Source organism: Lissotriton vulgaris, chromosome 10 (assembly GCF_964263255.1).
Source record: "Lissotriton vulgaris chromosome 10, aLisVul1.2, whole genome shotgun sequence".
NCBI classification, from domain to species: Eukaryota; Metazoa; Chordata; class Amphibia; order Caudata; family Salamandridae; genus Lissotriton; species Lissotriton vulgaris.
Genome location: NC_141698.1, coordinates 844,084,976 through 844,105,630, shown reverse-complemented (window position 1 = coordinate 844,105,630; position 20,655 = coordinate 844,084,976). Strand labels below are relative to the sequence as shown.

The 20,655-nt window shown below is 47.6% G+C and overlaps 1 protein-coding gene across 4 annotated transcripts in view; it reads right to left on the bottom strand.

Moving 5' to 3' along the window:
• The window catches only part of TRDMT1 (tRNA aspartic acid methyltransferase 1), a 295,294-nt gene that overhangs the window by 153,462 nt on the left and 121,177 nt on the right, over positions 1–20,655 (bottom strand). For all 4 annotated transcript variants that reach the window (XM_086941779.1, XM_086941780.1, XM_086941782.1 and 1 more), the window contains one exon: positions 9,261–9,332. In XM_086941779.1, the coding sequence (XP_086797905.1) occupies positions 9,261–9,332 (72 nt within the window). The remainder of the gene's footprint in view (positions 1–9,260; positions 9,333–20,655) is intronic.

The window sequence follows — 20,655 nt, the reverse complement described above, 5'->3', positions numbered from 1 at the left end:
TGTAAAACAGTAAATGCTTGGATAACAATCAATCAAATGGAGAGACAAGCAGGCACGACGGATTACAACGGGGGTAAAGGCCTGCGTTAACTACCCTTCACTATCTGCAAAGAGAGAGTACTACTAAGAGAAAAGAGGGGAGGGGGGGGCAGCGTTCAAAGCACATCAGCGTGCATAAACACGAAAAAGTTTTTACCTATCACGTACTTGACATTTAACAGCTTTTGATATTTGCTATTAAAAAACCATTGAAATTCACAGAAAAAACCATAGGTTTTAGGCCATATATAGTTAGGAATTTGCATTTACAAAACCTTGAAAATTCACTGAAAAAACCATTGGTTATAGACCATATATAGTTAGGGATTAGCCTTTTCAAAACCTTATTTTACTCACACAAAACCATTGAAATTTCATATATAGTTAGTTGCACTAACTATATATCGCGCACCTGCAATCCACTGCTGATGATGTCACATATTACATCATTCATGACATGGTTAGTGACATCACTGATGACATCACTGATGACATCTCAAATGACATCACTGATGACATCTCAAATGACATCACTGATGACATCACTGATGACATCTCAAATGACATCACTGATAAAATCACTGATAACATCTCATTTGACATTACTGATCACATCACTGATGATATCATTCATGTGATAATACCATGAACCTCTTCAGACTCTAATATAACCTTAGATACAATCAGTGTAAACAGACAGTCGCAGACTGTCACTCATCCATGGAGTTACTCACACACCTAGTCAGTTATGCAAAGAATCAATCACACCTCCATTTCCTCAACTATACAGTTATACACACCTTACTTATTCAAACATATACTAACACATATTTACTCTCTTATACAATCCCTGATACATGTTCACAATGATCCATACAGCCACTCACACATTCACTGGCTCTTATGCACAGTTATTTATATATGTCAACTCTCACATGTACTGTGTTTTACATATGTACTTACTTTGACATGTAGCACTGAGATATCCATTCACTCACCAATACACTCATGCACAGTCAACCGCCCATACAGCTGTTTCCACATGCACTTTAGAACCCATACATATAGTGAATCAACTACTCACACATCTATGTACAGAGTCACACACCTCCCAGCCACCCATACACACACACTCAGTTTCCCATACAAATACTTGGACAACCAATGAATAACCCATACAGTTACTCATATAGCTACTGATCAACACATGCAGCAGTTTGTAGAACAACAGATATAATGATGCACAAATTAAGACAGTTTAGTCACTAACCCATGCACTCAGTAAGACACATTTAATCATTCTCTCATACAGTCAGTCATGCACCTACTAAATCCTTCTTCCAGACACTTATACATCCACTCATTCTTCAATATGTAAGACATATTTTAACTTTACAGAAACATACAGTCACTGGATGTTGTCATCAGTGATGTCATCAGTGATGTCATTTGAGATGTCATCAGTGATGTCATCAGTGATGTCATTTGAGATGTCATCAGTGATGTCATTTGAGATGTCATCAGTGATGTCATCAGTGATGTCACTAACCATGTCATGAATGATGTAATATGTGACATCATCAGCAGTGGATTGCGGGTGCGCGATATATAGTTAGTGCAACTAACTATATATGAAATTTCAATGGTTTTGTGTGAGTAAAATAAGGTTTTGAAAAGGCTAATCCCTAACTATATATGGTCTATAACCAATGGTTTTTTCAGTGAATATATATATATATATATATATATATATATATATATATATATATATATATATATATATATATATATATATATATATATATATATATATATATATATATATATATATATATATATATATATATATAACTGCAGCTAAAAGGAGTGTACAAGGGCTGACAGCAGATGAGGACAGAGCGCACCAGAAGTAACAGTCTGTACCAGGACTGGTTGAAACTTGAATGGCAGTGTACACGGGCTGACTGCAGCAGAAAGAGTGCACTACAGCTGGGGACAGATAAGGGCACCTGCGAGGGAGACCGAGAAAGACAGAGTTTGAGGAGCAGCTGCAGAGGGTGCTTCGATCTGCCTCCAAAGAGAGCACGAAGGGGACCATGGGCAGCGCCAGTGCTGGCTCAAAACAGTAGTGTGCACACAGCACGCACCTGCAGCCACATTTCCGGGACTGATGTAAATAAACCAGAGTAAGTTCAAATAATCAACAGTGCAGTCTGAGGCGTTAGGACTGGGGACGGCAGTGCACGCCCAGGGCGCCTGAAGGCTGGGCTGGGGCATTGGGTGGTCGGAATCACAGTAGGCTGTCTGAGGCACCATAGGGGGCGGGGAGGTGAGCGTGTCCTGTGAGAGGGGATAGGGTAGTCTCTGTCAACAGTCAAACACCCGAGATGAGTATAAGATGGGTTGTGTTTATTAACTTGCACTTGATAGGAGCAGAGCGCAAGCTGAGTCACTGTAATATCTCACACCTCAGAGCAGCAAAGGCGGGGCTACATTTCATGTCTCACACGCAAGAGGAACACAACAGATCACACACAAGACGAGCACAGGCTGAGCCGGCTGTGTTCAGTATGTTGCGTCTGAGAGGCGCATGCCAGACTCAGTATGAACAAGAGGGGAGGAATGGCTCAGCGAGTTAGACACTGGTCACTATCACAAGCGGTGATCTACAGAGACCTTCGACGCTTCCCAGGTTCTTATAAGCACACGCTGCATTCCTCTTACAGGTCTGTCCTTACACGTCCTCACGGGGCTGTATTATCCATACAGGTGCCTAAAGAGCTGTGTGTTGCATCTGCATCTCCGTCCCACCTCCCCCCCCCCGCCCACCCCACCCCACGCCCCGGCCCCCCCCACCCCACGCACACAGGCAATCGAGGCGATGCATCACTCTTACAGAGAGCTCAAAGTGGGGTGCGTCCTGCTGGTGCTCGGCTAAAGGTCTCCCTTTCCTTTCTGCATGTACATCTGCCTGCCCTACGAACTGCGCTGTACCAGCGTCATTCCGCGACACACCCACCATGTGCAGGCGACACAGTAACGTGTCGAGACACAGAGCTTGGAAAGCTCTGCATCAGGGAAACAAGTCGAAAGGTTGCCTAGGCAAGGGTCGCATGGGGGGGCGCAAGAGGGTTAAGCTCAAGGGGAGGCCGTTAAAGGAGACTTTTCCAAGACCGCTGGAGGCTCACTGGAGGCAAAAGGAGATGAGGGGGGGGGGGGGTCAGGAGCACGAGGTGTGTGCAAAAAAAAAAAAAGGGGAAGGGCTGAGTTTAGGGCGAAGGGACGCGCAATTTTATTTATGCAATTGGCGCGTTTTATATAGCGCAGACTTTACCCAAAGGTGTGAGTGCTTCACAAATGAGGTTAATAGTGTGGCTTGTGGCGTTTTTGGATGAGGACGTCTCTGCAGACGGGCGCCAAGGAAGACAACATTAGAAAAAGTCAGGAGAAAGCATGGTGTCGAACCCCCCCCCCCCTCTTTTCTCGTGCTTTGAGCAAAGATCTTCACTCCCGCTCATCCTACCCTTCCATACTATCCGTCAAATGAGAACGGCAATGAGCCACCTAGCCTGAGCCTGCCTTAGGTAATGCTTCTGCACATGGCTGAGCGTTATAGGGAATAGTATGAAGCGCTTCATTGCGTGGGATGGTCGGGGAGGTGTTACACGGCACACCACTAGATGCGCAGCAATATGCCGGAGTGCGGGCAGGAGATGGGTGGAGAGGTGCGCATCCTGTGGCGGGGGGCAACGAGAGGGGGGGGGCTGACGAATGGCTAGACGCTCGTGGAGAGTTGCAGATACGGGAGGGGGAGCGCAGGGGCAGAGGGTGTGGCGTAACTAGAGGGGGGAAGCCTATGCTGGTGCGGGAGGAGGACAGCGCAGGAGATGGGGGGGCGTTCGGAACGGCTGCCATTGGAGCGGGCGAGTTGGCAGTAGTGGAAAGGGCGGGGGAGCCCTGAAGTAAGGTGCCAGACTCCGAACTGCAGGGCATGCGGGCAGGCTTCACGCGGGGATGAGGCGGTTGGTGCGAACGGGGTGCGGGGTATGCATAGGGATGGGGGTGAGCAGTGTTGGAGCACGCCCAGTTCCTGTTTCGCTGATATCACTAGGCCAGTTTTGTCCCGCACTTGGAGTCGACTATACGATAACTAAATGCAATTTAGTAAGTATGGCCCAAAGTTTATTGGTTTATGTAAATTGTTTTCCCGATGGGTGGCGGAGGTCGGCGCGTCCCCCGACGGATGCTGGTCTCCATAATATCGCCGGTCAGATTATTTCAAAGTTACCTTGGCGGGGCTTGCTGGGCTTGCTTGTGTGCTTCCCAGAGAGACAGGAGATTGGGAAAAGCGCACGCGCGGCCTGCGCCGATTGCTTTCCAGAGCGTGCGCGTGACATCTCCTGTCTCCTGGGAAGCAGACCCGGCAACAATAGTATCGCGCCTGCGCGATGGCATATGGCTTCGCCATATGCATCGCAGGCGCGAGACCTAAAAAGGTGAACCTTCTCATCGTGAGTCTTCTGCAGGCCCGAAGTTAAGCGTTCTATTTTCTCCTTAGTTGGACCCCGGGTGTTCCCGGAGCGTGTGTTTAAGTGATGAACTTTCTCGTGAGAGGGGTTGTCATCATGGGTAGGAGGCGGCACACTACGCTAACGCCTGGGAAAGCCAAGACCAATCTTGAGATTTGTGCGGTTTTATTATGCATTTGCGAGAACCTCCAGATAAAGAGGCATTTACTTGAAGTGTATTCCCAATCCATAAAGCTGTATTTGGCTTTTGTCGTAGGCCCCGCAACATCAGGGGTGGCTGTGTTAAGTGCTTTTCTTGTTTTAAATCTTGTCTGATTTTAGTGGTCATTGTAATGTCAGGTGAGATTTTTTTTAAAAGACGGGCAATTGGCAAAAATATAGGGGCTAGCTTGAATGCCCCATTCGTTCAGTTGTTTGGTGTTCTTCATCAGTGTTTCCCCCCTTTCTGGATTGAAGAAGGTTACCAATGTAGACTCGTTTCTTTGTCCCAGAGCGGGGTCTATAAAGGCCACTGTCTCAATGTCCATAGAGTTCACGCTTTCCAAGCCTGGCAGGTTCGAGCATAACTTTAGGATATTACCCCTATTTAAAATGTCCCATTGTCCCTGGGATTCTTACTCCGGATATAGCAGTATTTTTCTATGCTGTTGTTGTGCAGGACAGGGGACTTGTTGCGATGGAGCCTGATTAATACTGGGTACCGCGGGGTCGTTGCCCGGGAGCTCCAGGTTGTTTTGTGTGCTTGATTTTGTAATTCGCGGGCAGGCCCCTCTTAATGGATCTCTTCCCTTTAGAGGTTCTCGGGGGGAGGACGTCTTATTACCAATACTAACCGCGCCTATGCTTGCTGTATGGCGATTCTCTTCCTCTTCTGATCGTGGCAATGAGATTTCCTCAATGGTTATTCTTGCTTTTAGATTTGACTCGTGGGGAGCAAGATTGTGTGTTTCAATAACTGTGAGAAGAGAACTTTTATCAGAAGGTTTAATGGAATTTTCAGATTGCTTCAGGCGATTGCCGGGAGACTTGTAGTCTACTAATTGCTGCGCATAAGTTGATGGGGTTTCCTGGTTTTCAGTTTTGTCTTTTTGGGGTGCAGCTGGTTTTTCGGCCTGATTAGTCAGGTCAGTGGATGATTCGCCAGTGTTTGTTCTGAGCCATTGTGTTAGCGCATTACCATTTTTCTTTGCTTTGTTTAGTTTCTTCAGTTTCTTCTTGTTCTTTCTGGATAGGAAGATTCCTGCCTGTGGATCTTGATTGATCTTGCTTATAGGAATGCGATGGCTTGGTGAAGTAGATGGACATACTTCAATCTTGGGTTGCGTAGTTGTTTTTGCAACGTTCAATGTTTGTGGAGGGGGATTGGTAACAGAGTCCGGAGGTACTTGGGAGGGCTGTTCAAGATGATTATTAAATGCAGCTTTAAGCGGAAGCTGTTCCAATTTTGAACCGATGCTATTGTTACTGAGACAGTTTTGGTCATTGGAGATAGGTTCTGGTAGTCTAAGGGTATCCGGACAACGGAGTTGAATGGAGAGAGTACTAAGACTCTATGATCTGGGTTGGGTCTTTAGCCTCAGGTCTTCTATTAGTGTGGACATATTTTCGGGTAAAGTTTCAAGTTTTTTTTAATAGAGGCTCGCATATGCAGCTACTTTGAACATGATTTAAGTAAGCAGTTGCATTTGCAGTTGGTTCCATGCTCGGATTCGCGTCAAGGGCATGATTGTGGGCCACGTTTTTTTGCGCTCTTCATATTAGCGAGTTTGGTTGATCTAATTTTGAATCTATTTCCATTATAGAGTCGGCGACTAATTGTAAAATGGATATCTGGGTATCGAGTTTATCGGCGTGCATGTGAGCAACACTGTTCATTACGCTCAGGGCTCTATTGGTAGCTGCCAGAAGTCCTTCAATTTTGAGCATTCCTGGATTGGATTGGGAGACCTCGTACCCAGGATCCATTGCGTATAGATTTTTTCCAATGGGATAATTATGGTCCAGGGGTGAGTTCATGAATGTGTTAATTTGTTACTTTGAATTGTTTTTGTTAGGGCTTAAGGGGAAACTACAGTGTTTGGTGGCGGCGTTGCGGCCGCTGCTAGTTACTGATGGCACTTTTAGTGAGCTCGTTGTGTGGACCCCCTCGGGCAGAACATTGTTTCTTAGAAAGGCAAAGTCTGGTACCTCACTAAGAAACGGAGTAGAGGTTTGTGACGGGAGATCTAAACTGTGTGTTTGTGGAGAGGCGTTCAAAAGGCCCTTCAGTGGGCTTGTTGCGTCTTCACGCTCTAGTCCGAGTTTCAATGGTGAAATTCTTAAGGCCCTGGTTATAGGGTTAGTTGATGAGACCCAGATTATAGAGTCATCATTACCACGTGCCACTCTTTGGTCATTATGTTTACAGTTTCCATTTTCTAGTTCTGGAGTTGGACGTTCTTTCTCAGGCTCTGAGACGCTGGCTCGGCTCTCAGTGGGCGGCAGAGCAAAGAGAGCTGGCGCTGCCAAGGGGCGAAGATTTTCGGGTGATTTGGTGATGCTTAGCTGGGGGGTTGGAACTCTGAGGGGGCAGAGATAATGTTGGATCAGGGTCAGAGCATCTTAATGTTGATATTTCCAGCTCAGAAGCAGTGGGAATGATTGGGGTTTTGCATTGAATAACTATTTTGAGATGGAGCGAGATCAGGTTAGGGGTGGCTGATGAGATTGTTGATTGTTGGGAGGATGCTGCATTCGTGTCACCAAGGGAGTGAAGAAAAGATTGATTTAGTTTGCTAATCCGAAAAAAGTGCTCTCTAATATCGACAGAGCTAATATTTTTTATTTTTATTTTTGGGAGATTTTGAGAACAAGCAGGTTGCGTATGAGTAATTGGCATTTTATCACCCTTCAGAGGCCCCGGTGAGGGCTTTGAGGGGCTCTCATCCACCTCTTCTGTTCGCTCAAGGTGCAATTGGCGGGAAGGAAATTGAAGGCCCCGTCCTGCCTCTTGTGGATATAGCAGCTTAGACTTCTGGTGCTTGGCGGACTTATGGGGACGGTGAGAATTTTGTAGTTGAAGGCTGCTCCTAGTGCGCATCGTTACTGAGAAAAGAGGGAGCGGGTGTCACTTCGAGTTATTGAAGGTGTAGAAGAGGTGATTAATGAGTTTGAAATCTTGTTACTGCCCGCCGGTTTTAGAAATTTCCGGTGATTTTTGGTGGTTGCTAGTGATTTTCTGTGGTTTTTCTGTTACTCTGGTGCTCGGGGGCTTTAAAAAGAAGCTTTTGTAAAGAAGCTTTTGTGAGAGACCAGGCCCTTCCAGCCCTTCTAGCAGAGGTAGCGCTGGCAAACCGCAGAGGCGAAACGAAATGCGGGCGAGCAGAGCGAACAAGGGCGGGTCTCGGGCAGAGTCTGACCTAGTCAGCCCTGTCTGACTCACCGCCCTTCGGCTCTTACTTGGCAGCCGCCTCTAACGGCAGCCGCGCTCGCGGTCCCAAGACCCAGGACTCACCTCTCCTTATGGCTCTGTGATCTGGCTTAGTACAGCTCCGGGACACCAGGACACCGAAGAGGCTCCAGTAAATCTTTCAGCAGCCTCAGCGGACTCTCGGCGGCTTGGCAGCTTAGCATCTTGGCAACTTGAAAACTTGCAAGGCCCCCCCCTGTCACCGGGGGCACAAGGAACTGCTTGCTGATTGCAGTCCGATTGAATGCCGCTGGCCTTGCGGCTCTCACCTCGCACTCGAACGTCTTTGCTCCGTGGGGTCGGCGGGCCAAGAGCCGAGGGTCTGTAGACCCGTATTCCCGTGCTCCCGCAGGTCCGGGCAGGGCAGGGTCACATCTTGCAGCCGCAGGATCGTGGAGATCGTTGAGGGAGGTAATGTTTATCGATAGTCGCCGGCTATGCAGAGCTTGCAGAGCTTGCGAGGCATGCAGGGGTTATAGGGGCGTGCAGAGGTTTACGTGGCACGGCAATATAGTGAAACCCCAGGCAGTGAGGCGGTAATGTGAGAGCCCAGAGCCTTGACCAACACTGGTGCCGTTCACAGCCGCTGCTCCTTTGCTGTTTTGCCGCCGCTGATCACTCGCTCTTCTTCCGGCACGGCGTATCAGCGTCACGTCTCAGCGTCGCGGCGGATCGGCAGATCGAAAGTCAGTCTGGTTTTTTTTTTCTCTCTCTCCGCTTTGTCATTATACTGTTGTGGCTTCGAGGCTTTCTTCTGCACTTAACCGCATTTTTTTCCGCGACTGCCGCGTCTACCGCGGCTCATGGTACTCCCGGGACTGCTAACGAGCTGCTGTGATCCGTGAACCACTAACGCGACTCCTCCTCCTCCTTGCACATGCGCAGGAAACAAACCAGCAAAATCCGCCACAGAGAGTAAACTGAGATTCAAAGAGTGATGTTGATGTGCATTCCAGGCATCTACAGAGAATGATGTGGTTGTGCATTCCAATTTCAATACAAGTGGTAAAAACAAATACAGAAGTGCATTACAGGGCTGAAAAAGATGCATCATTTGACAATGAATATTGTTAAATTCATATTTTGACCACTAAAAGCTATAGAGAATTTGGAAGTGGAAACTGGAAAGGCTGGAAAAGTTGAAGGATCACATTTTTTTTATTGAATAATTCACATACAATGACAGGGCAAAACAAAAATCTTTCAAACAATTGGCAAAAATATATAGGAAGGACATGCTGTACCTGGTAAGGATGTCAAGGATATAAAGAAAGCTTTTGGCCCTTGGATCCAACACATCACCTTGTAGACCAATTCTATATAAAAAGCAAAGAGACAGCATGTGCTTTTGAATCTTCTTAAAATTAGCAACAATATTGCATTGAACACTTTTTGTAAAATACTTTACGAACTCTAAGGTAGAGCGTGTTGGCAGGTTATCACACTAACACAAATTGCAAATTATCAAGTCAGCAAGTTGTGGCATAAATAATGATTTGGGGCTAGTCAAAGGAAAGAAAATTGAACAGTTCTCCAGAGAAAAAGATTGCTTACCATCAACCTCATATGGGGGTAAACAGGTGTATTGCAAATCTTAAATGGTTGGATTGTGTCTCTATAAAATGCTTAAAAAGAAAAGCTTGAGGGGCGGGACCAGGAACATGGCCGAGTAGCCTCGTTGTCCGTCAGCTCCGTTAGCCCGAGCTAATCCTGTAAATAATCCTGCCTTCATGAAGCCATCAAACAACCCAGACGGGAGCTGAATGTCCCCCGACCCACAAAGGCTGCACTAGAAGGGTCGAGAAGGAAGTTTCGCTACAAGAAAGCCTCCAAAGGCTACTGAAAACAAGCATAGTGGCCCAAGATGGCGGTGAGACACGGGTGCTGAATCCGGCTGCTGAGACGGAGAGGATTAGAGAACTGTTATGAAGTGACCACCTGCTCCCCGGACTTTAGATGTTGGCGGGGAAGCAGCAGAGCTGAAGGTACCCTTGGCACCGAAATGAGTGCAGTGCACTCGACGGTGACTGTCCCCAGAACCCTGGCGGGATTGGCAAAGTGCGGCCTGCGCAGAAGGTGGCCGACTGAGGGAGACTGGAAGAAGAGAGAAACCCTATTGAACCCAGAGTGAGGTGACGAGACGGTGTGGGAGCCCCCTCAGAGACAGAGGGAATTCAACAAGCCAGGGAAGGAATAGCATTTATTAAAGGGCCGGAAGAAGAGAAACGCGGCTGCCTATGAAGACGGTGGACCGCAGAAACTGAGAGCGGGGACTCTGAGCAGCCAGTCCCCAGGTCTACAGAGGCCGGCTGAGGTGCGGGGGCCCGAGAACTGAGAGTGTTCTCGACTGAGGCAGTCCCGAGAGCCACGGTGAGTCACGGCAAATGAGACCAGCAGAGGGAGGCACTGATTGAGTGCCCATAAAGGAGATGTGCCTCGGGCCACCGAGGAGAGGCAACAAGGCGGCGGGAGGCCATTGGCTGTAGCAAAGCATCCGGCAAGGACGGCCACTGAACCCTGCGAGGGGGAAGAGGGGGAAAGCTAACAAGGGGGAAATTCAAGTGAGGAGGATGACTGGACATAAATTAATCCCCCAAGGATTGGTGGTGTTTATCAGGCATCCATCTCGACCACTCCCCCTCTCCTTGAACCCCCCAAAAAAGAAGGGACTGAGAGCCCCCTTCAGGGAAACTGAGAGGGGACTCCAGAGCCACGTGGGAGTTCCCGAGGGGTGCCTCAGATAGACAGCTACAGGCAAGGCCATAGAGCTACCTGAGGGTCACCGCTGCAATGCACAGAGAGGGTTGGGACCAGGCCACGGTTGAGAGAAAGCATGAAACAAAACCTCCCTCGGGCAGTGAGGGAAGGACGTAACCTAGAGAAGAAAAGGCAGAAGAATAGTGCAAAGAGGCAGCAGCTTCCCCACTCTGAAGTGAAGCAAGCAAGAGTCAAGTGCCGATCCCCGCAGAAAAGATTCGCTAAAAAAGCACATAGTGTCTGGGCAAAGACCTGGCCAGCAGCTAATGCGATGGTGAAAGATAAAGACACCAAACCGACAAAACAGGGGCATAGATACCTACAACTACTGGAGCAGATGGAGAAGACACACCCGGGCCAGACAATACAGCCATACTACAAGTGATGCAGGCCTCCAGAGACGATCTGAAGGGAAAGATGGCCGAGGTGTGCTCAGAGGTGTCACTGCTGCGCCAGGACTTGCGCAAGGTCTCGGAGAGATTGACTCTAGCAGAAAATCGGATTTCAGAAGTGGAGGATGTGTCCCACACTATGCGGAAGGAAGTCACAGGGTTGTCGGCTGCAATGAAAGAGGTGACATGGAGGGTGGATGACGCAGAAAACAGGGCGCGCAGGAACAACCTCCGCTTCATTGGATTTCTAGAGAAGGAGGAGGGGCCAGACCCAGGACAGTTCCTACTGACATGGCTTAAGATACCCTCCCAAATGTGGAGTGAGCTCACAGAATGCCACGCAACTCTATGCCACTCCACTCTACACTGCACTGCTACCCTCTTCGCCACTCTACTCCACAATGCTCGACACTACGTCACTGCACTTTACTCTATGTCCCCCCACACTCTAAACCACTTTACTCAAAACCAGTGCACTCTACTCCGATCTACTCTGCACCCCCACTGTACTTTACGTAACTTCACTCTAGGCCACTCTACTCCACTATACAAAACGCCACTCTATGACACTACATTCCACAATACTTCACTCTACTCCATTAAACTCGACTCCACAACACTCTGCTCCACTCTATGCAACGCTACAACACTACTCCACAATACGGCACTCTACGCACTCCCTCTATAGCACTCCATGCCACTTTACTTTACTGTATTGTACGACACAGTACTCCACTCTACTGAACTACGTCACTTTTTACCACTCCACTCTGCGACACTCCACTCTATGCAATTCCACTCTACAATAATCTACTCAACTATACGCAACATCCTCTTCGCCACTCCACTCTGCTCCATGCAACTTCATGCAATACACTCTACGTCACTCCCCTCTGCTCTAAACCACTCTAATCTATGTAGCTCTATGCCACTCCACTCTACAACACTCAACTCCACTTTGACACTCTACGCCACTCAATTCTACAACACTCTACGCCCATCCACTCTATGCCACTGATTGCCACTCAGCTCTACTCGACATCACTCTACAGTGTACACCACTCCAGGACACTCCATACCACTCCACAACTCTCTCTGCCACTCCATGCCACTCCAGAATACGGCACTCCATGCCACTCTCCTTTAGCATGTCTAAAAGTTAGTGGCATAAACAGCAGCCACGCTGATGTAGAACAAGGCTAATATATATTGGCAAAGACAATAGCACCTGCATAGGCAAAACCTACGGGCTTTGCCAGGGCTTGTTTGCATAATCTCCACAACCAAAACGGAGTGTAAATGTGTGTCGCTTACATATGACCCCCCCAAGGCGACCGATGGAGGAGGGAGCCTTACCCACTTTCGCTCCATCTACCACACCTTCTTCCACAACTCAAGGCCAGCAAGTCCTCAAAGGACTATCTCTGGTATGGTGCAGTTCTACTTCCATCCACAGAGGATGGAACTCAGTTTCTTGCCAGATTAGCTCTCTCAGAGCATAGTAAAACGACAAGAAGCCCTGGTAAGGGAAGTCCCAGATCAAAGGTAGGCATCACAACAAATAAATATTGGGCAGAATAAGGCAGTAAACATTGATTGCCACATTATGTAAGGTGGCATTACACAATCTGCCCAGGGAGACAACACTAGATATGTGAGCCAAGCTTTCCAGTGGAATGACAATAGTTGCTGGTAGTAACTTTCAAAATAGGAAGCAATAAAGCACCCTGCATCCAAGGTCTTTCTCTTTCTGTGCACTGAGAAAGAGGGAAGGGAGAGCTGCTCCCATCAATCTGAAACCAAACTTCATGAGGCCATACTCTAAGTATATCTCAGGTGTCCCCTGATAGGGAAAGTCATCCTCTTTAGCCAGACTACCAGAATAAGTCACGTTTTTATTATCCAGCATGTGCTACTGTGCACTCTCCTCTGCAAATCCGGCCTGCATTCCGTGCAGTTTATCATAGACTAACTGCTTGCTGATTCCCTTCCGCTTTCACAAGGAAGGCCAAGAAGACTCTCCTAAGCCTTTACACATATAGGGTACAATATATCTATCCCCATGCAAATAATTCCCAGCACCAGCGATTGCAAACACTGTTAAGTTTTATTAGAGCCCTATCTGGAGTAGTGCAACCGATAGTAGGCATATTACCTTTGTACCTGGAATTCCTCAGGCGACCGCGATGCCAATGAAAAGTGTTTTTAGGTCGAGGACCGAAAGGCTGCACTTGCGCCGTCTCCGGGAGGAGATTTAATGATTTGGAGTATGGGGGCTTGAACCGCCTCTATCCTCCTCTCTCCTCCATTGGCTGGCTTCCTAAACGGAGGCCAGCCATTGGAGGAGACATGCGTCACTCCAATAAAGTCCTGTCTCTTTCGGATTCGGGGGCGTGTTTTTTTGCGTTCTTTCGACTGTGACGTCACCCGTCACTCAGAACGCCAAAACACGCCCCCGAATCCGAAATTTGCGGAGTTTTGCGGCTGCCATTTTTTTTGTAGTTGCCCGGCCCGGAACAGCCTCGCTGCCACTCTAGGTAAGTTTTCTTCTGCCCCTGATTGTGCCCCTTTGTGCCTCTGTGCCCCCCTGTCCGTGTTCCGGTTGTTGTGCCTCTGTGCCCCCCTGTCCGTGTTCCGGTTGTTGTGCCTCTGTGCTCCCCTGTCCGTGTTCCGGTTTTTGTGCCTTTGTGCTCCCCTGTCTGTGATCCTGTTGTTGTGCCTCTGTGCTCCCCTGTCCGTGATCCCGACTCTCAAGAATCCCTGGGCACTTCTAGCAACTACCCCCTACCCCCATAAAAAGACAGCTCCCTCTCAAACACCCCAAAGAAACAAAGAGCCAGACTAGAAGCTTAGGCGTCCAGCAAGACACGGACCCGCACGCGCAAGATATCGAGGTTCACAGCAGGAAACCATGACCCGGGCCCATGACTGAGTCAGAAACAAGCCCAGCGCGGATGCGCCTGCTCGGGTCTGCACAGAGCGATCTGGGCCTGTGGACACGCACCGCGGGGGGCTCTGTCACCCCCTTTAATTCCAGGGGTAAACAACAATGAATCACAGCTCTCACGCGCACCAATAATTGCTTTTTCCTTTTCCACTAATAAGCTTTTCAGCACAGGAAGCGTTGAGCTTCCTGTATTCCCCCTGAGTCGGCTCTTTGGCCCGTGCCTGCTCTGCTCTGTTTCTGCCTTCCCCTCTCGGAGCTGAACTTTCTAGAGTGACTTCCAGGCCGGGCCGACCTTCACCACCTAGCAGTGTGGGCAAGGGCAGGGCATGTATGGCTAGCGAGGCATCTCCCTTGCGCTTAGCTTCCTACTTTTACCCATGGGAAGGACAACATATGACGGAGGCACCCGACATACGTGCACCCTCCCACCACTGGATAGGCACAGCTGAGAAAGCAAAAAGCCCCAAACTACTCCGTGAGTAAGTTGGTCTAGCTAGTAATCATTCCGGCAGCCATACCCCAGTCTCACCTTGCTAAGACCAGAGTTTGGGCATCCAGCTTTAATACACCATTCCTTAGAGTGGTGAACACCGATAGTGATTTGTGTTAGTCGACAATGGTGTATGGTTGTTGTACAACACCACTCTACAGTTGGCAACAACAACCTGCAAATGAAGTTCAGCAACAGCCCGCCATGGTGGGCGACAGCAGGTTTGCATGTTGTCTGAGGCCTACGTAACAGAGGCCCTTACCATTCACGGCTGCGAGTCAGCCTACTGCCTCTGAACATCTGTGTCACAAGAGGAGTTTGTCACACCCAACATTCCCTCACAGGATAGCCCCTTCCACACATTTGTCTCTCTAATCACCTTTCATGCTTATCATAGGATCATGTATATGACAATAACTCCTCCTCTAGTACACCAGACTGTTTAGATTCTGCAACCAGTCCACCGCAACACGATCAGAGCATAGCTCCAACCCTCATGCACCACGCTCTATGCACACACCGCTCTAACTACTCATCCATGAACTTGCCCGCAACTTTCCCTGGCGAGGATTTTGCAAGGCTGCTCATCACATAAATCAGTGACCCTATGTGGTTTCTGGACAATGACCCATGGTTGTGGCGTAAAACATGTTTGCCTGGTGGTCAGCACTATTCATTAGCCATGGCTGACAGTTCGTTAAGTTGACTTACACGAGCTCTGTGTGGTTGGCCAACAATTACCCTGTGGAGTAGGTGGTTCTGTGGTTAACTGTTAATGGCCTAGTAGAATTTGCCGCCCTGTATGTCTAGCCAGCAATGGCTCTGTGTCGTAGGCCTTTTACGTCTTTATTACGCTGTTCGAACAGCTTCCAGGGACACTCTGATTCTCCAAATGATCGGCAGCGCTAAGAGTGTTTATGCCAAGAATATTCATGTGTAATTAGTGTCCTTAAAACAGTGTCTATAAGGAAATCACAGAAGTGTACACAGCTTGCTATTGCATTGGAGGAGGCCAGCGAGTATGCAAGACCTCCTCCCTGTCTATTCTGTCATAAGAGAACTGCACACAGTCTGCAATTGACCTCGGACTGGGCCGAGAAAGACAGAGAACCCACTCGACATATGTGGAGCAGATTATGGGGGAGCACACGCAGATGGACAAACACACAGAGGTGAAGTCATTTGCTCTCGACTCCTGCATAGCTCGTGACAAGAATACTCACCTCTTAATTAGAAGCGGCCTACCCCAGGCTGGGCTCTTCAGCATGGTTAAGCCAAGACAATAAAAGAGCCACTAATTGAGAAAGCTGAAGCAAGAGGGCTTTGAAGACCTGACCTTCCACACTTAGGGAGCCATGATAAGTTTCTCAGCCACTGGCCTTCCCTTCAGTAATAAGTGAGGCTCGATTCCTCCTTTGTACTAACAATCCACATCATCTATGCACAGGAAGGAATCAATTTGGCTGAGGTGGAACATAGCTTTATAATTTGAAGAGGAGAAACCCAGGGCCTACAGTGTGACAGAGGGCTGTGGCCTCAATGCGCATTTTAGTGACTCTTTTCGTATTTTGATAGAGGAGTGGAGATGGGCCTTTCACCCAGTTCTCTGTTAATTTTTGCGCCCGAGGAGATATGCTCTAGCGGGCTTGCTGCTATATGTAGTGAATGCTGTATGGGGGCTAGTGACGAGTCTGTCTTCTCTGTGTAAGATGCCACTGTCTCCCCTACACGTCTTCTGGGGTCATTCCTTCTAACTATTTCGCTCTGTTGCTCTGTTTGAATGGTGTTGATGTGCACTGGGCACCTTTCCTGTGCTCCGTCTCGGTTCACCTGTAACTCCTGTTTTGTTTCAAGTCCATCAGAACGCCCACCCCCTTGTCCCTTTGCATGTATTCTTCATGCCGTAACTTCTCCACTAGTGAGAAGTGAGCAGTGTGAGCACACACACATCAATGCTCAGCTATTGCCATTTCCCTCTGTGTGTGTGTGTGTGGGGGACTCTCTGTGTGTGTTTGTGGGGGGCTCTCTGTGTGTGTGCAGGGCTCTCTCTGTGTGTGCAGGGCTCTCTGTGTGTGTGTGGGGGGGCTCTGTGTGTGTGTGTGTGTGGGGCTCTGTGTGTGTGTGTGGGGGGGCTCTGTGTGTGTGGGGGGGGGCTCTCTCTGTGTGTGGGGTGGCTTTCTGTGTGTGTGGGGGGGCTCCCTGTGTGTGGGGCAGGGGGGCTCGGGGTGTGTGTGGGGCTCTGGGTTTGTGTGGGGCTCTGGGTGTGCGTGGGGCTTTGGGTGTGTGGGGGGGCTCTGGGTGTGTGTGTGGGTGGCTTTCTGTGTGTGTGGCTCTGTGTCCGCCAATACTCTCTACTACTCTCTAATGCTCACCTATTGCCATTGTAAATGACAATACCATTTATTTATGTTTAAATAAAAAAAAGAAAAAAATGTAATGAGCAATGCCAATAGCTCTACCTTTAATAATGCCGAGACCATTGCATTGTAAATGCTTGTTTCAACTTATGATCATCAGTATTCATATTTCTTCGTCTTAGATTGTTGCCTTGATAACTGGTCAGATGCACAGGCTGCAATAACTGGAGTGGTTAGCTTTCTAACTCTACCATGCTAGGGAGCTCAAGGTTTTGTTCATACACCAAAAGGTATCTTCATCTGTACCGAGGGTACCAACTGCAAGCCATAAGGCCCACAGATTTAGTAAAGAGAGCACTTCATGGTAGGACTGAGCTCCATGTGACTGAGCTCCGCGTGTCCATGTCGCTGTGATAGTGTGCAAAGAAGTTGCATAAATATTGTCTGGAAAAAATAGTGTGTGCTAAATTCCATTACATTTATTTTACCCCATTGGGGTTAGTAATAGAAAACCTACACCCATTTGTGTGATATTTTTGTGGATGATATTTAGGCAAAATATTTTTGCAAGATAATAATTAGGCACGGGGCGTGGCTTAGCGCCCGAGACGGATGGAGGTCCCGGGGTAGAGCTCCGTCCACACCGGAGATTCTTGGCGGTTCTACCCTTCGGAGACAACAATGCCTTGCAGCGGACGACGTCGGAACACTCCGTGCTCCTTCTAAGCTGCATGCCGCCTCCAGACTCCCTCGACCTCGCCCAGCAGCTCCCGTTTTCTTTCGGTCGCGGCTTTGCTTCAGCTGCGACCGCCATTTTGTCCTTTCAGACGGCGCTCGTCTGAGGAGCGAGTCTGCGACGGCTGCAGCCTCCTGACACCGGCGCTTCACTGAAAATGTCGCAATTTACCAGGAAATGAGGACAAACCACCAGAATCCTCACAGGTGACTTTATTCTATTTTTCGGAATCGTTTTTTTTCTCTTTTCACTTGGATTGCTGCCTCCTCCTCAGTTTCGGCAGCCATTTTAGGTTTCCTATTACTCCAGCTGTGTACTGCTTCTACTACAACCTGACTTTCCTCAGTTTTATTGCCATAATCTACCGATTCTTTCAAGCTCTTGTTGGATATGGTGTTGGCTCCTCCTCCTATTGACTCTGCTGCGTCCTCCTAACAACTGTAGTGCTCACTGGCTCGTACTTTATTGGTGACTCTTTCTCTCTGTGTTCTCATGGCGGAGGGACCTGGTAAAACCCCCAAACGAAATTTTATTAAAAATTCAAAACTTTTTACTGCGTTGGCTAATTTAGACGCTTCTGCAGACTCCTCCATTGGTGAACCATCTCTCACCATGGATGTTCCTCCTCAATCAGGGTCGAAAAACACTACCAAGAGGCTGAAACAAAATCCACCGTCTCCCCAAAGTCAACATCAGCCATTTCCATAGAGTTACTCCTTGAGGAAATAAGAGCACTACGTCCATTCATGGAGGAGACAAATTCCAAGCTGCAAACTTTGACTGACAATTGGTCCTTAATAGATACCAGGGTCTCCAAGGTGGAAAATACTGTCTCATCTCTCCAGGAAGCTACCACCAAGGTTGTCCACATGGAAACGCAAATCTCGTCACTCCAGAAGCAGGTGGAGGACCTTGAAAATAGAAACAGGCGCAACAACCTACGCCTCTACGGCCTGAAGGAAGGTTGCGAGGGGAATGATGCCATCGCCTTCTTTACATCCTTCCTACCCAAGCTTTTGCACCTTCCTGAGGGCACCTCTCTCAATATTCAACGAGCACATAGGCTTGGCCGAGCTCCTTCCACTATCTCCCATGCGACAAAGCCTAGAGGTGTAATTATGTATTTTCTTGAATACTCAGATTTGCTGAAGGTTCTACTAGCGGCTAAAGCTATACCTCATCTTAAATGGTCGGATTCCACCTTATTCTTCGCCCAAGATTATGCCAAGGCTACTGCTTCACGTCGCAAAGCATTTCTTGATATGAGAGCGGAACTGCGTTCCATTGGAGCCAGATATGGACTTTTTCATCCATGCTTATTCAAAGTCACTCATAACAACAAGACTATGACTTTTGAGGATCCTCTTCGACTTCGAAGTTTTCTGAATTCCTGTGGTACGGCTGACATGGAGTTTTCTGGCCCTTCCTCTTCATTTCCACCCTGACTCTTGTCACTAATATTTTCGGATTACCTTGATACTCATGGTTCCTAGTTTTTCATATATTGTTATGTTCTTATTTCCACAGGTTCCTCAGCTATTGCATAACTTTCGCGTTCACTGCCTGTGCTGGTTCATTTCCTGTTACTCAACTGTTTAATCCTGTTTTTTTTTTTCCTTTTCTTTATGTACCTGGAATTGCGTCGTTCGCCTGTTTCTAATACTATTGTTTTCCTTATCTTTCACAGATTATTTCCCTGTGTTCCGTCACGTCTCTCCGGTTGGACGTCTTGTGGCCCCGTATACCTGTCCGCCGTTGGTTGGCCTTCCCCCCCCCTCCTCTCATCTCCAATTTTCCCCCTTGTGTCCTGCCCTCTGAACGTATCCACTCCCCATCATCCTTTGTAAGTACCGCCCTGTTTTTTCCTCTTCCATTGTTGACATGCTCCCTATTGTTTTACATGTTCTCGTCTTGATTTTTACTTGGTTATTGTTGGATCCTTTGGTATCACTCTTTTTCAGGTTGCTCTTGTTCTTCTTTTTGATCTTACTATTTCATTCTCTTACTGCTATTCTGCTCCTTCTTCCTTTTTCTAGTTTTACTCTGCAATTTTCTTCTACACCATCTTTCCTCCCCTCTTCCTTCAATTCTTATTTACTCTTATGTAATATTCTACGGCTCTCTCCAATTTCTCTTGTCTTTCCAATTCTTATTGCCTGCTTCTCTTCTTGCCTTATGCATGACTTCTTCTCTTTATTCCAATTCTTCTCTCCTCTAATGCCTTTTTATACTGCATTCTTCTTATCTTCTATCTTTACGGCCCTTTTACTTATATGGTATTGTATTGTCCCTCACGTTCCTTCTCTGTCTTTTCTCACCATTTTACATCGTTTACCTTCTCGACTTACTCTGTATCCCTTCTCTAATCATCTATCCAAAGTATTTTTTATCTGTCTCCTATGCTTTTTCTCCTTTATTGCTTTCTCTCTTGCCCAGATTGCTATTATCCTCTTATCACGACTTCCTTATTATCTCACAACGTTTTTCTTCTTCAACGTCTTCTCTCATTCTCTTCTATCTGTTCTTTTCTTTTTCGAGCATTCTTATTCTTTTCTCTCTTGTCCCTCCTTTCTCGATTTCTATGAGGCTTTCTTGCATTTCTTGTTTACACTCTCCCTTTCTAATTGTTCTTGATGTCAGTGCGCATTGTTTCTTGGAACGTTAAAGGTTTAAATTCACCTATCAAGAGGCAAAAGATCCTTTCCCATTTAGCTAAACTGAATGTAGATGTTGCCTTTCTTCAAGAAACCCATTTATCTGATACTGAGGCTGCTAAGCTCCAAAGAGGTTGGGTGGGAAGGGTTTTTTCAGCTCCTGGTGATGGCAAGAGAAATGGTGTTGTTTTGTTAATTCGAAAGTCCTTTTCTCACTCTGTATTGCACTCCGAATCTGATCCCGAAGGCAGATGGTTATTTGTTAAACTTTCCTCTAAAGGTGTCCCTTTTTCCTTGCTTAATGTC